We start from the raw sequence: 16,488 nt of genomic DNA on the forward strand, positions 1-16,488 counted from the left end.
AGAGAGCCTTCAAGAAAAGACAACAGTTTATTATGATACAACAAAGATACAAATGGCAGCTGTGCTCATGAATCCAATACAACATGGCGTCTTGTTTTGCCTCAAGGGATTTACGGCGTCGGTATCGATACGAACAGGCCACAGATTCAATCGAACCATCGTTTAAGAACACATCTTTCTGTCCACTGGAGTAAAACCTGGCTTTAAGTTTGCACACACGTTAATGAGTGTATCTGCAGCCACACGATTCAAGCTAAAGTCTTTAATAATAGTGTGCAGGACCGGGGTTAGTCTGTGTATGTTAGTGTTTGATCAAAGCGAAATCACTGTATATGGATCGGATGGAATAGACATCATCATCATCAGTGCTAATGCAATTAAAATGTACATTATATCTACATATTAAGTATGTGCCAATAGTTATTTATGCTATATTTGACACACGTGGACTAAATATGTGGGGATAAATTCTGTCCTACTCATAAGGCAGTATAAGGACAGTCATCTTTAAAGTGTCCGTATCGTTGACATATCTTGAGTAAAGGCGATAGATATATTTATATATAAATTAATTTTTTAAAAACACGACTGAAAAAAAACCCAAAAAACACCATCCTGATTTTGCAAAGTAAAAGGCGTCCTGTGGTCAAAAAGATCAATGCAGTCGGCCAATCACAAACAAGATGTGAGATCGCTTGTACTTGTGATGCATTAAAAGAATTATTTTAATCACACAATATAACATATGCTGAAGAGTTAACGTTAAAGTTAGATAAGACTGGTTAAGCTGGAGAAAGGTAGCTCATGATACGTTTAGGTAGCCGGCTTTGGCTAGTGAGGTTAACCGTTACGTCGTGTGATTAGACCAGTAAGTCGTCAAACAGAAACGTTCATGCTGAAGATCAGACTCGCAATTGGCTGATCGAACGTAAGCTCCGCCCTTGATGAAGCACGGACGTCTGTCACCCTGCATAATCGGTGTATTAACGTAGGATTGTAAATGTAATCGTGATATCGTCGTATTGTAAACTGGGGTAAACTGATCGTAATATGAACACGTGTCGGATTACCGATACGCCAGTTTTTAAAGTTTGGCATTGATGATTCGTTTTTACTGAAGGGACGCCGTCTCTCTGAACACTGCAGCCGTGTGGCGAATCAACACTGTACACGGTACCTGCCCCTTGCTCAACACACGTATATGTACAAAAAACCCAAACAGGATGTGTGTGTGTGTGTGTGTGTGTGTATATATATATATATATATATATATATATATATATATATATATATATATATATACACACACACACACACACACACACACACATACATACATACATACACACACAAAAAAAAGCAACAGGAACAAGAAACCATTTTAAAAGGAGCACTAGAGAAAACATGTTGCTTTTAAAATAATTCCCATTAAGTAGTTAAGACAGTACATACAAAAACTTATAAATGAAGTAAGCTCAGCTTTGTAAAGGAAGGGCTCGCCAGGTTTCGCTCTCCTGCGAGGAATGGAGGAAGGAAAACCGAATAAAATGAAGGAGTAGGATGTAGCGTCTGCGTACAGAGACGGAGCGATGACGAGCATGACGAGAACGCCGGCAGGACAGCACTTCACATGGCCAGTATTCACTGCTGAAGGGAGACAGAAATACACACGATCTATATTAATAGTAGCAGCAGTCGAACGTCTGGACACATTTTGACTGAATGTGTCTTTCCTGATATTTTATGCTGATCGTGTGGTTTGGGTATCGGTGTGCGCGCAGAATCAGGAACATGAATTTAAACTCATTTCGGATAGAATTTTTCTTTCTATCCGCACGATTCTCTATTTGTCTGGTCAGCAGTCTAGCCTCCCAGCTGTAGGTTTAATCATCCGTCTGTATGTCAGTCAGAATATCCATCCATTTATCAGTCTTTCAATCCATGTAGCCATCCATCAGTTGGTCTGTCCACCCATCTTCCTGTCTGCCTGTCCATCTTTTGATCTGTCCTGTTATTTGTCCATCTGTACACCTGTCTTTCCATGTATCTATCTGTCTGTGCATCCATGTGTTCCATCCAAGTTTCTGTCTATCTGTCAACCAATGCGTCTTTCTGTGTACTAGTCTCTTGACCCGTCAGTCTACCAATGCATCTTTCTGCGTACTAGTCTCTAGGCCTGTCAGTCTACTAATGTGTCTTTCTGCGTGCTAGTCTCTTGACCCGTCTGTCCATCAAGGCGTCTTTCTGCGTGCTAGTCTCTTGACCCGTCTGTCCATCAAGGCGTCTTTCTGCGTGCTAGTCTCTTGACCAGTCTGTCCATCCATGTGTCTTTCTTCATGCTAGTCTCTTGACCCATCTGTCCACCAATGCGTCTTTCTGCGTGCTAGTCTCTTGACCTGTCTGTCCATCCATGCGTCTTTCTGCGTGCTAGTCTCTAGGCCTTTCCTATTTACCGTTAATTGAATATTCGTACACACTCTGAGTAGAGACCTCAGTAACTGATTGTTAATGAGTCACTGAACAGCCCACAGCTCTGCATTTACCTTTGGTGTGTTTTATCTTGAGCCGATGCTTCTGTCCTCAAATATGGTTATCTCCACCTGGGAGCACTGGGTTAAAGAAAATCCTCCAGAAAAACCCATTAAACAGCGGCATGATAAAGAAAAGTGCTAAATGTTTACGAAGTAGATATAAAACTAGAGCTGTACAGTTCAGAGCACTGCACCTTTTGTATCGAAATTTAAATAGCTTGAAATCCTTGCCATTTGTAACATGGTAATAAAATTTAACCCAGTGTTCAGATTTAAATCGTTCCACACTGCCTGAACTCTCTGTATACTCCGATTCACTGAGCGATGTTGTTAATGTAAAGGATACGACTCGGAGTCCTCTCTCGATGGGGTCGGTGAGGAGCAGACCCAGAGGAGCGTAGATCTTCTCGTTCTGCTCTTGGATGTACTTGGCAATCTTTTTCAGCACCTAATTAACCATGGAAATAACATAAATCAGTGGGTGGGGTAATGTTAATACAGGTACAACTAAGGAAATGCTCTGCACTGGTTATGGCTAAAGTGCTTCTTTAAAATCTCTAAAACAATCAAACACCAAAAAAATAAAAAAAAACCCACAGGTAAAACATCAGGATAATTGTGTGAGTGGGAAGTAAAGGTCATACCATAAACTAACCACATAAATCTATCTATCTATCTATCTACATAGATAGATGGATAGAGAGAGAGAGATAAATAGATATAGATAGATAAATAGATAGAGAGAGAGAGAGAGAGAGAGAGAGAGAGAGAGAGAGAACTGTGCTGTTATGCAAAAATAATTGACACCTTCTGTCCAATCAGATTTGAGCATTTCACCATGCTGTGGTGTGTGTGTGTGTATATATATATATATATATATATAAAAAAATGGAGATAAAATAATGTACAGTAGCGCACATTTACGCCTATGTAATGTCAACAGCAATATACTAATAGCTACATTACTGCAGCTCAATAAAAACCTTCACAGGATGAATACTCCAACATCGATATTTTAAATCTGTAATTGTGTTAACGATCTCAGAAAACCTTCAGCTCCACTTGTGGCCATTTTAGATTGTTCTTTTTAAAATGGATTTTAGATGAATATGTGGTTCATTTACAGGTAATAACCGAATCTCATCTACGGTTATAGTTTAGTAATAGAACTGAAGTGTACTTTTTCATAGTGTGTCTCCATGCAGAGGAAGATGGTGTAGGCAGTGAGACAGGCGAGGCAGCCCTCTAAATACGACTTCCCTCCAAGCTTCTCTGCCTCGGCGTACAGGTTATTCAGCGTCTGGATCGTCTCCTCAAACTGCTGCTTATCAATCTGCACGAGTCAGACATAAAAAAAAACGGTTATTTGATCATTTCATGATTATGTATTTGTGTCATATACAGTACTGTGCAAAGGTCTCAGGCACATGCAAAGAAATGCTGCAAAGCAAAGATGTCTTCATAAATAGTTACGTTACAAATCTGAACAACTCTGCTGTGGTTAGGGAAGTGCTTCCGCTCCCTGAAGGCCAACACACAGGATCCACAGGCCATTCGGTCCCCCAACCAGGACGACGCACAGGATCCACAGGCCATTCGGGCCCCCAACCAGGAGGACACACAGGACCCACAGGCCATTCGGTCCCCCAACCAGGACAACGCACAGGATCCACTGGCCATTCGGGCCCCCAACCAGGATGACACACAGGACCCACAGGCCATTAAGGGCTCCCAACCAGGACGACACACAGGATCCACTGGCCATTCGGGCCCCCAACCAGGACGACACACAGGACTGGCAGGCCATTCAGGCCCTCAACCAGGACAATACACAGAACTAGAGCTGTAAAGATGGTGTCTCACCCTGGTCTCGAGCTCCGTGGGGAATTTGGTTTGAAATTTGCAGATGGTTCCTGACGTGTAGTCGCGCTGAACGAACACTTTGGATGCGACAGTGGCCTGCTGCCTCAGATCCTGCAAACTGTGCGTCTGTGTCAAGAACATCAGCCACACATTAAACACATACACAGCTAGGGCTGGGCAATATGACCAAAATGTCATACCACCATTCTCCAACACACAATGCATTCGACATGTACATAAACAGCACGTGTATCAATTCTACGACAGACAACATGAATCATGATATGCAGGTTTCCCAGCAATATAATATTACATGTCTACAAAATGTTTTTTTTTTAATTAAAAAGAAATACAATTCTACAATTTAAACTTAAAATTTAACATCAAATCAGCCATTTCCAATAAAAAAAAACAAACAACAAATCACAATATCTCAGAAAAGTGTATTGGCGTAATTTATCGTGATATCTATACACCGTCTCCTGAAATCTCCGTAAACATTCAATCTTCCACCAGCTTCATTATTAAGTTTATTCATTAGAAAAGGTTTAAAAACCCGCACCCAGACTAGACGGCCCTTTTGTAGACAGTCAGCTGTTACTAAGATGATCTCGAGATCAAGTCCTGATATAAGAATTGTATTGAAAATTGAAATAGCAAGATCAGTGTGTCCACAATTGTGTGTGCAATGAATCAGTTATCTGTAATGAAAAAAGGTTTGAAATAACCTCCATGACACTTTCCAGCTTTCCTGGAGAGATCAAAGGACCTAAATAATTCTTGATAATTTGTCATAAGCACACAGCATGCTGTGTCATCACGAGCTGTGTTTCCATCTACATATTTTTATATGTTCGATGGAAACATCAGATGAGTATACAATCTCCAAAATGTGCATAAAAAAGTATATTTTCAATTGAAGCAGGTAATCTTTTTTTTTTTTTTAATTCGACGAGAAGACAAGCGCATAAACTACGACAGACACACATTAACCGAAAAAATTCTATGATGCGTGTTCAAAAAAAGTCAGTCATGTGACTTCGCCTCAACAAATCATGTGATTGGATAACTGGCTCAGAAAAATATAAATGGAGGCGTTTCCCGGGTATTTGGATTGATACTAGGAAGGTCTTTTTCTTCTGGTCTTTCTATTATAATCAACAAGCTTTAATTATTAATATTAATATAATATTTGGCATTTTGTTCCTGACATGGGTACCAAGGTATGGGTACACGCCTGAGACGGGCACCAGGGTATGGGTACACGCCTGAGACGGGTACCGAGGTACGGGTACACGCCTGAGACGGGCACCGAGTCACGGGTACACGCCTGAGACGGGCACCGAGGTACGGGTACACGCCTGAGACGGGCACCGAGGTACGGGTACACGCCTGAGACGGGCACCGAGTCACGGGTACACGCCTGAGACGGGCACCGAGTCACGGGTACACGCCTGAGACGGGCACCGAGTCACGGGTACACGCCTGAGACGGGCACCGAGGTACGGGTACACGCCTGAGACGGGCACCGAGGTACGGGCACACGCCTGAGACGGGTACCGAGGTACGGGTACACGCCTGAGACGGGTACCGAGGTACGGTTACACGCCTGAGACGGGCACCGAGTCACGGGTACACGCCTGAGACGGGCACCGAGTCACGGGTACACGCCTGAGACGGGCACCGAGTCACGGGTACACGCCTGAGACGGGCACCGAGGTACGGTTACACGCCTGAGACGGGTACCGAGGTACGGGTACACGCCTGAGACGGGCACCGAGGTACGGGCACACGCCTGAGACGGGTACCGAGGTACGGGTACACGCCTGAGACGGGTACCGAGGTACGGGTACACGCCTGAGACGGGTACCGAGGTACGGTTACACGCCTGAGACGGGTACCGAGGTACGGTTACACGCCTGAGACGGGTACCGAGGTACGGTTACACGCCTGAGACAGGTACCGAGGTACGGTTACACGCCTGAGACGGGTATCGAGGTACGGTTACACGCCTGCGACGGGTATTAAGGATGTATTTGACCCACGTGTGTTAGGAGTTGAAACAGAAATAAAATAAAGACTAAACTGAGAGACTCTGCTCTGTTTAACAGAATATTTGGATTTAAATGGGTTTTTAATAAGGATGAACTGAATTGTATACTTCACCTGACTGGCTGACTTCAGAAATATTTATTTATTTATTTTTATTTTGAGGTATAACTAAAGCTATCTACTAAAAATGTCATAAGAAATATTCCACAACTTAGTCTTCTCTGTAATTGTGAATGATTAAACCCGCTGGACAGACTGATATAAACAAACCACCAGATTCAATACTATAACAGTGACACTGAATCCAAACAAATAAAAAACATACAATATATAACACAACATCAGAACATCACAAAACATAATTAGGTACAAAAAATAAATATCGAAATACAACACTTATTGTTGGTGTTTTAATGCAAATTTGACGACGTTTGACGACGAGCTAATGTTAAAAGCCTGCCTGATAACGACACTCCGTCTGTTTACTAACAAGTTTAAGGTTTAATCCGGTGTAATTCGGTTATTTGTTCAATCTATCGTGCAGTTATTAGAACAGGGAATATTACATGTCATATATTACACCAAAGAAGCTCTCTAATAATCATTTAAAATCAAATTACCTCCGCCATGGTGGCTACTTGTCCTCCGTTTCCGCCCCGAACCGCTGTGCTACGAACAAAACGGTCCGGGTGACAACTTGATTATATTAAGTTCCACCGTTTACTACAAATATACTTGAGAATATTTATACTGTATATAAAATATCTCAAGAGTGTAAAGCATATTTGTTTTAAAGGGTTGAACTTATGTTGGTTTCATCCAACCATCCATCCATCCATCCAAATTAATTTCAGTGTAATTAAAATAATACTTTTGCATACAAAAATTGTCTTCAGTAAGCGCTTTATCCTGAGTCATTCCATCTCAATACAGGTCCAATACAGGTTGCTTGTCCATTTTGAATTTTTTTCTGAATGATTAAATCTGTGTATCGGCATTGCAAAACCACCAGTTTATTATTATTATTATTATTATTATTATTATTATTATTATTATTATTATTATTATTGCTGTTGTTCAGTGGCTCAGCAGCAGCTCTATAGCTACACATACAGATATTTGGAGCCTGACAGCGCAGCTTCATGATGGTCCTGATCAGGATTTGTGCACTGTGTGTTTTCTTTCACACTCATGGCAAAAAAATCCAGCAATGGAAACATTTTGACCCTCTAATGAGGCGGCCATCTTCCTGTCATGGCACACAACAAATTTTGGTTATACAGCTGTTTAGCGATTCATTTTTCACATGGGTGATTGGTGGTTTTTTTTTTTTGCTTCAATAAAAATAAATAAATACATAAAAACTGTAGTGTGTGTTTACTCAGGTTGACTTTGTTTTATGTTGTATTTCATTTGAAGATCTAAAACTATTTAGAATGAGATATACACAAAAACAGAAGAAATCAGGAAATACTTTTTCACAGCACTGTATTACTGACTACTTCAAATAAAGGATTGAATAGGCCAATGTTCAGGTACGGCTGGTATAAATGGGCTATAACAGTACATCCACATCAGACATATCCACATATCTGCTGTTAATAAATGTCTTATAGTGGATTAGTTTGGATTTCTGTGGAACCAAGCAAAACAGAATGGTTGGGGCTTGCTTCTTCATAGCCCAGACAGTAGATTTATGTAGCCTCATCATTCATTTGGCTAACACCTTTACCTAAAATGGCTTATAAGCCAGAATACATAGTAATTTTTTCAATTGAGGGTTAAAGTTCTTGCTCAAGAGCTCAACAGTGTCTTGAGGTGGCCCAATTCCTGAGAACAACAATTTCGGTACATATAATATGTTCATGTTTCAACTAACTCAACATTTCATGTAAAATTGGTTTCAAGTACAACCACAACAACCTTAAAGTGAGGAAGATGCATGACTTCTCTTGTAACTTGCTTTCTGAATGTTCCATCATTTGTTGAGGCGAAATCCAGCCCTGGGATTATTTATTCCGAATAGCTTCCTCTGGGACACACATTGGTTACTTTTCATGTCATACAAAGGACTATAACCCGACCATCTTTCATACATTTCAGCTTGCGTAGATTATAAGTATGAAATATGTCAGCAACTCTATTTATCTTTTGCCTTGACTATGTCAGTATAAACTCAGATGGCTGGCTTGTGTTGAACTGTATGTGTTGCAGTGTTATTAGCGTATTGGGTACAGATGTTGTGCCGCTCTCTCGGGCTGCATGTGGTTTTAATGGCAGGGCCAAATAGTGCTCATTAGAGAGTCAAAATCTTTCCATTGCCCGATCACCAGATTTTTGCCATGAGTGTGAAAGAAAACAGACACACAGTCCTGATCAGGACCACCATGAAACTGCGCTGTCTGACTCCAAGTATATTTCCATGTCTGTGTATGTAGCTGTAGAGCTGCTGCTGGGCTACTGAACAACAGCAATAATAATAATAATAATAATAATAATAATAAGAAGAAGAAGAAGAAGAAGAAGAAGAAGAAGAAGAAGAAGTAGAATTGGCACCCTGTCCAGGGTGTATCCCGCCCTGTGCCCAATGCTCCCTGGGATAGGCTCAAGGTTTCCTGGTGACCCTGAAGGAAGGATACGCGGTATCGAAGATGGATGGATGGATGGATAATAATAATAATAATAATAAGAAGAAGAAGAAGAATACTAATAATAAGACGATCCATCCATCCATTTTCTGTACTGTTTTTCCTACACAGGAGCCTGGAGCCTACTCCAGGGAACTTGGGGCATGAGGTGGGGGACACCCTTGATGGGGTGCCAACCCATCACAGGGCACAGTCAAACACACACTCATACACCATTTCACACACTACAGACAATTTAGAGATTCCAATCAACCTACAACATATGTCTTTGGACTAGGGGAGGAAACCGGAATACCTGGAGGAAAGCCCCGATGCATGCGAAAAACATGTAAACTCCATGCACACAGGGCGGAGGCGGGAATCGAACCCGCAACTCTGGAGGCGCGAGGCAAACGTACCTCCATAATAAAGAAAAGAAAAGAAAAGAAAAGAAAGAAAGAAATACTACTACTACTACTAATAATAGTAATAATAATCATTATTATTATTATTATTATTATTATTATTATTATTATTATGTAGTGGTTCCCTGCGATGGATTGGCACCCTGTCCAGGGTGTACCCCGCCTTGTGCCCCATGCTTCCTGGGATAGGCTCCAGGTTTCCCCGCGACCCTGTAAAGGATAAGCGGTATAGAAGATGGATGGATGGATTATGTAGTGGAAGTAGTAGTAGTATGGACACTGAGAACAAATGACTGTGTGTCATTTTTATTTACACTGATCTTAGATCAGTCTAGCAGTTTTATCTCTGTAAGGGTGATTTCGATTTACCCGTGATGAGGATAAATCTGGCTTTGTGTCAGTGTTAGACATCTTTCAGCCCAACAGGCACAGTATCTAAAAATTGCATCACATGCCAAACCACACGACTCCACTCGAAATCCTTAGCAATGCGAGTGTGACAGAAGCGACTGCTGTGACAAGCTCAAAGGAAATTGCCTTCTACATTTTGCTGGAGTAGTTTAGAACGATGCCACATTTATTTATAAAGCAAATTTGGCAAAAAAAATGACAAAATGATGAGCTTATGAGCTATGAGGTTAATGTAGCTACAGTGCTGTGAAAAAGTATTTGCCCCATCCCGATTTCCTCTAATTCTGTGTATATTTCATACTAAATTGTTTCAGAAATGAAAACAATATCTAAAAAGATTCAGGCAACCCCAGTAAACACAAAATACAGTTTTTAAATGATAATGTTGTTTATTGAAGCAAAACAGTTATCCAATAACAACTGGGCCTGTGTGAAAATATATTTGCCCCCGTAGTTACTAATTTCCGAAATCTATGAAACTGCATTCATAATGGAGTTCAGCTGGACTAGACACAACCAGGCCTGATTACTGCAAACCCTGTTCAATCAAATCGACTCTTAAATAAAACTTTTTCAACAGCATGAAGTTGGTTAAAAGGTCTTACGCAGTAACACACTATGCAAAAATTCAAAGAAATTCCAGAAATGATGAGGAAGAAGGTGATTGTAATACATCAGTCTGGGAAGAGTTGCAAAGCTATTTCAAAGACTTTGGGACTCCAAAGAACTAAAGGAGAACGTCCGGTCTTCAGTCCGTAAGTTGAAACTGAAGTTCAACTGCGTTATGCGGCAAGACAATGATCCAAAGCATGGGAGTAGTCCACCTCTGAATAGCTCAAAAAAAGCTAAATTAAAGTTTTGGACTGGCCTTGAACCAACTGAGATGCTGTGGCAGGAACTTAAACGGGCAGTTCATGCTCGAAAACCCTCCAATGTGGCCGAACTAAAGCAGGTCTGCAAAGAAGAGTAGGTGAAAATTCCACGACAGCGCCGTGAAAAACTGATCTCCAGTTATCGGAAGCGTTTGATTGCAGTTATTACTGCTAAAGGTGGCACAATTTTAAGTTTAAGGGGCAATTAGTTTTTCACATGCGTGATAGGTGTCGGATAAGTTTTTTTTGCTTCAATAAAATAAATAAATAAATAAAAACTGCATTGTGTGTTGACTGAGGTTGCCTTTGTTTTACGTTGTATTTCGTTTGAAGATCTAACACTGTTTACACAGAAACAGAAGAAATCAAACACCTTTTCACAGCACTGTAAGTAAGAGAAGTTTCTAGCCTCCAGTTTTGCATTGTGCAAGCTGCACGCCTAAATCATTGCTCACTCTGCTCACACAACTTTGTCCAGTTGTTTAGTTTCTGAAACAGATATGTCTAATGCTGTACAGCTTATAAGTCATGTCACTTTACTGTCATGATTACAGCAATTCAATGAAATTCCTATGTGCGTGTCATTGCTCAGAACAATACCACAGGATCCTACAGCTTTACTTCCGTTCTCAGTCTCTATTATAATAGACACAAAAAAAAAGAAGAAGAAAAGCATCACAGAGCTAGAAAGTGTCGTAGCCAGAATGGCTTTTGTCCTCAGCACACAGTTGGGAATTATGTGAGACTGATTTCCAAAGTTTGAAGGTTGAAATGTAGAGCTGCATGAGAAATTAATGGAAAAAAGCTGTGGCTCTGTTATGATGTGGGATATGTTGCTGCCATGGATTGTGTCCCTTCAGAGGGAAGCGTGACTGCATATGAATGCGAAGTTCATCTGACTGATCACCTTTATCCTATAATGAAACATTTCAATTCTGATGGGCATGGTCTCTGCCAGGATGACTCTGCCCTCAGCCAAAGGGCACGACAGTACAGTGAATATTTTCATGAGCATGAAAAGGATGTAAATCAGTGGCAGGGGCAGTGGTGGCTTGGCGGTTAAGGCTCTGGGTTACTGATCGGAAGGGCGGGGGTTCAAGCCCCAGCACTGTCAAGCTGCCACTGTTGGCCTTGAGCGAGGCCCTTAACCCTCTCTGCTCCAGGGGTGCTGTATCATGGCTGACCCTGTGCTCTGACCCCAACTTCCTAACATGCTGGGGTATGTGAAGAAAAAAATTTCAGTGTGCTTTAATGTATATGTGACCAATAAAGACTCATTATCATTATTAAATCATATGCTATGACCTTCACACTCACCAGATCTCAACCCAACTGAACACCTATAGAAGATTTGGTATTTTCCACCATCAGAACTGAGGGAAAATGTGTTGGAAGGATGTCGTTCCTTACAGTTTTAGACTTGCAGAATTGATGCTGAGGTGCATTTAAACCATACTAAGCCACTTTATGTTGGGGGTTTTTCCCTTTAATTTGTCACCTCTTTGTATGTTAATCCAGACTTCCTTTGCTATTTTATGAAAATGTTGTTACTGAGCCAAATAATGTCTATTGAGGTGAGTGTGTGATGGTTTACCCTTTCTTGTTAACTACATAGCAAATGTCATAAAGTGGATTTTTGTGGAACCAAGTACAACAGCACCACTAATGATCATAAGAAAAACACAGAGAATGGTATAAAGCAGCAAGGACGGGGCGGATTTCTTTCTAGACCACGCTGTAGATTCATGCAGCTTCATCATTTATTGGACAACACCTTTACTTAAAGTGGCTCACAAGCTAGAATACAAGCTAAATTCAGCAGCTGAAGGTTAAAGGCCTTGCTCAGGAGCTCAGTAGTGGCTCTGGGATTCTGGAAAAAAAGAAAGAAGCAAAATTCAGGCACCAAAATATGGAACACCTAATTAGTTATTTGAGAAACACTGTAATCTGTATAATAAATCTAAGATAACATTCGGTCTTGTTCTTTCCCTAGCTTTCAGTGTTTATTTGTGGGATTGTGTCTCTTTATGTAGTTACCAGGCACAAGCCAGTAATTCGTTACGCAATGCATTACAATATTAAACACAGACAATATTGTTATCATGGACACATCCCTATGATACACTGTGGAGAAAGCCGCTTGGGTAAGCAGTGGTTTTGGGCACAGGAACTTAAGTCTCACTTAGAAATCAGAATAACTCCAGCTGTCTTCTAAAGGTCATTTATTTCAAACCGATTTCGTGATAATATTGTACAGTTGCAATTAAAATGAATCAACCCCCATTGCAAATCAGGTTTATTGTCAAAATGTACAGACTTTCAGCTGAACTGAATTCAACTGAAAATGCAACTTATAACTTCTCCAGTTTCAAAATTATTCAACCCCCTGAATGGAATCCCTCACAACAGCACAAATAAGCAAAACAGGTGTTGTCTCAAGCACACCTGATGCAATTAATCAAGGGCTTCGTTAGTTGCACCAGGTGTGCTTGAGCTGGAACATGTGAAATACCTGAACTGGCTAGGGGCAGAAAATGTATGAAATACCTGGACGGGGCAGAAAAAGGAAGCTATCAACGGCTGCAAGCAGATTTCTGAGAAGGCAGCTTGTGAAAAACCCTCGAGTGACTGCAAAAGACCTGCAGCGAGACTTGGTGGCAACAGACACTGAGGTTTCAGTGAGCACAGTAAGGCCCGTAGTAAATGTAGAAGGTTTTCATGCCAGAACTTCAAGACGTGCACCACCACTGACCCAAAAGCACAAGAAAAGTCGCTCAAAATCGTATAAATAAAACCACAGAAGTTTTGGGATTCTGTTCTGTGGAACGATGAAACAAAACTGGAACTTTTCAATTCAATTCAATTCAATTCAATTTTATTTGTATAGCACTTTTTACAATAGACATTGTCTCAAAGCAGCTTTACAGAAACATATAAACACGATATACAGATTTTAAAAGTGCGAATTTATCTCAATTGAGCAAGCCGGTGGCGACGGTGGCGAGGAAAAACTCCCTAAGATGTTAAGAGGAAGAAACCTTGAGAGGAACCAGACTCAGAAGGGAACCCGTCCTCATCTTTTCAGCATGATGGATCAGCATTATGTCTGGAGGAAGAAGAATGAAGAAAGAACACTCTGTCCACAGTCAAGCATGGTGGTGGCTCAGTGATGCTCTGGGGCTGCATTGCATCCTCTGGCACTGGAAACCTGCAGCGAGTAGAAGGCAAGATGGATTCATTGAAGTATCAGGAAATCATAGGAGAAAAACGTCATGAAGCTTGGGTGTCATTGGACCTTCCAGCAGGACAATGATCCCAAGCATACCTCAAATTCCACCAAGGCTTGATTGCAGAAGATTTCCTGGAAGATTCTACAGTCAAGTCCACAGTCACCTGACTTAAACCCCATAGAAAATCTCTGGTGGGATTTGAAGAAGGCATTGCAGCACACAAACCCAAGAATATTACTGAACTGGAGGCAACTGCTCACGAGGAATGAGATAAGATTCTTCAGGAACGCTGCCAGAAGCTCTGCAACTCATTTGCAGCAGGTCATAACAACAAAAAGGACCTCTACTAAGTACTAAAGATGCTTGCCATGAAGGGGTTGAATAATTTTGAGACTGGAGAAGTCATTATGAGTTGCATTTTCAGTTGAATTTGGGGAAACCACTTGAAGCAAATCGCCGTGTTGAAGTATTTCAATTGCTTTTGTTTGATTTGTTCGTTGCAAACAGCTGAAAGTCTGTACATTTTGACAATAAACCTGATTTGCAATGGGGGTTGACTAATTTTGATTGCAACTGTAAAAGAGATTAAGCCGTGATTATGATATGAAATGTAATATCGGCACATAGCGTGCGGTTACACACTCCACTGCAGAGGTAAAATTAAAACCTTGCTTGTGCGTGCTGAGAGTTTGCTTTGGGTTTGGCCCGCTGTTGCTGTTTGAGTTCAGCTGTCTACACACTTCATTTGCTTTTATTTTAGCTCTATAACCTCAAGAGTTTATCTGTAAATCTGCCTCTTTGGAGACCCGAGTTTAGTGTGAAGATGTATGTGATGTGTGTGAACAAAATTAATTCATTCTGAAAAATCATCATTCATTTTACACATCACTCATTTTACACCTCTAAAAGCCTTGAATTATTGCTAATAATATGCTAATTAAGCTTTGCTCTATCCCAGACACCACCTATTTATCTCTCTTTTTTTTTTTTTTTTTTTAATGTATTCACTTTTCACCCCTCTAGTTAACTATTAGATGCCACATTAGTGAGGGGGGTTATAATGTGGAGTGAAGGGCTGGAAAAGAAATCACATAGAATGAAATGTAATAAGATGTAGAAGAACAGATGTGCGCGAGTCGAGTCAGAATCTGTGTGAAGTGATGGGAATCGATGGAGAGAGTTGATTTCACACAATAATTTTCTCGATTCCCAAAACATAGGGAAAGAGATTGAGCAAAATAAACAGTATGATGAATACATCATAAACTGATATATACTGTATGTATTTATATAAACATACACAACCTAACTTGTCCAAAACATGTCATTCAAGAAAATGGCCAGTGAAACCATTGTCTAGAGAATAAGACGTCAGTCACTTAACATTTGACAAGATAGATCTGACTCCAAAGCGTATATTCTGATCAGCCATAACATAAAACCCCTGAAAGGTGACATGAATAGCATTGATTATCTCATTACAGTGGCACCTGTCAAGGGTTGGGATATATTAGACAGCAAGTGAATAGTCAGTTCTCGATGTTGATGTGTTGGAAGCAGGAAAAATGGGCAAGCGTAAGAATCTGAGCAACTTTAAGAAGGGCCAAATTGTGAGGGCTAGACAACTGGGTGAGAGCATCTCCAAATGTGTATGGCTCGCTGAGTATGGGGAACAAACTAGACCATCTGGTCTGATCCCACAGAGGAGCTACTGCAGTATGAATTTCTGAAAAGGTTAATGCTGGCTATGATGGAAAGGTGTCAGAACACACACTGCATCTCAGCTTGCTCAGTATGGGACTGTGTCAGAGTGCACATGATGACCCCTGTCCACCGCTGAAAACTCCTACAATGGGCACATGAGCATCAGAATTGGACCATGGAGCAATGGAGGAAGGTGGCCTTGTCTGATGAATCACATTTTCTTTAGCATCATGTGGACGGCCGGGTGCGTGTACCCGGGGAAGGGAAGGCACTCGGATGCACTATGGGAAGAAGGCGAGTCGGCGGAGGCAGAGTGATGCTCTGGGAGATGTTCTGCTGGGAAACCTTGAGTCCTGGCATTCATGTGGAAGTTACTTTGACACATAGCACCTACCTAAACAGTGTTGCAGACCTAGTACACCCCTTCATGGCAACAGTATTCCCTAATAACAGTGGCCTCTTTCAATATCCCTGCTACACTGCGAACAATTGTTCAGGAATGAAATACTTCCATTCTGTTTGAATCCTGATGATGTCACAGGCAAGGAGTCCTAGAGAGCAAAATTAGCTGTGCTCTCTGGGTGGGATGGACATACTCTCACTCCCCTGTCAATCACAGAGACACTAGCCAATCATAGTTGTCTGTGAGCTCATGTATGTGGAAGAGTGTAGATAGCGCTTTTCACCAAGTGTGTTATGTTGCCCTAAGCAGAAGTTTGGAGGAAGCACGTGCTAGCCTTCACCCTCCCCGGTTGGTCATATGATAGAGAAGA

General features: G+C 41.2%; 1 protein-coding gene across 2 annotated transcripts; it reads right to left on the reverse strand.

The window, feature by feature from the left end:
• Positions 1-1,307: 1,307 nt before the first annotated feature.
• On the reverse strand, positions 1,308-7,123 carry golga7 (golgin A7). Of its 2 annotated transcripts, none has more exons than XM_053646223.1 (6): positions 7,067-7,123; positions 4,395-4,520; positions 3,712-3,864; positions 2,878-2,979; positions 2,544-2,600; positions 1,308-1,644 (listed from the first exon to the last, which is right to left on the reverse strand). In XM_053646223.1, exons 1-5 carry the CDS (start codon positions 7,073-7,075, stop codon positions 2,556-2,558), a joined length of 435 nt encoding a protein of 144 aa, XP_053502198.1. In that variant the 5' UTR covers positions 7,076-7,123; the 3' UTR covers positions 1,308-1,644; positions 2,544-2,555. The 2 variants fall into 2 exon arrangements, with proteins under 2 accessions (XP_053502198.1, XP_053502197.1); XM_053646222.1 differs by having other exon boundaries at positions 1,308-1,647.
• Positions 7,124-16,488: the final 9,365 nt, after the last annotated feature.

The sequence above is a fragment of the Ictalurus furcatus genome, chromosome 16, assembly GCF_023375685.1.
Source record: "Ictalurus furcatus strain D&B chromosome 16, Billie_1.0, whole genome shotgun sequence".
Taxonomy (NCBI): Eukaryota; Metazoa; Chordata; class Actinopteri; order Siluriformes; family Ictaluridae; genus Ictalurus; species Ictalurus furcatus.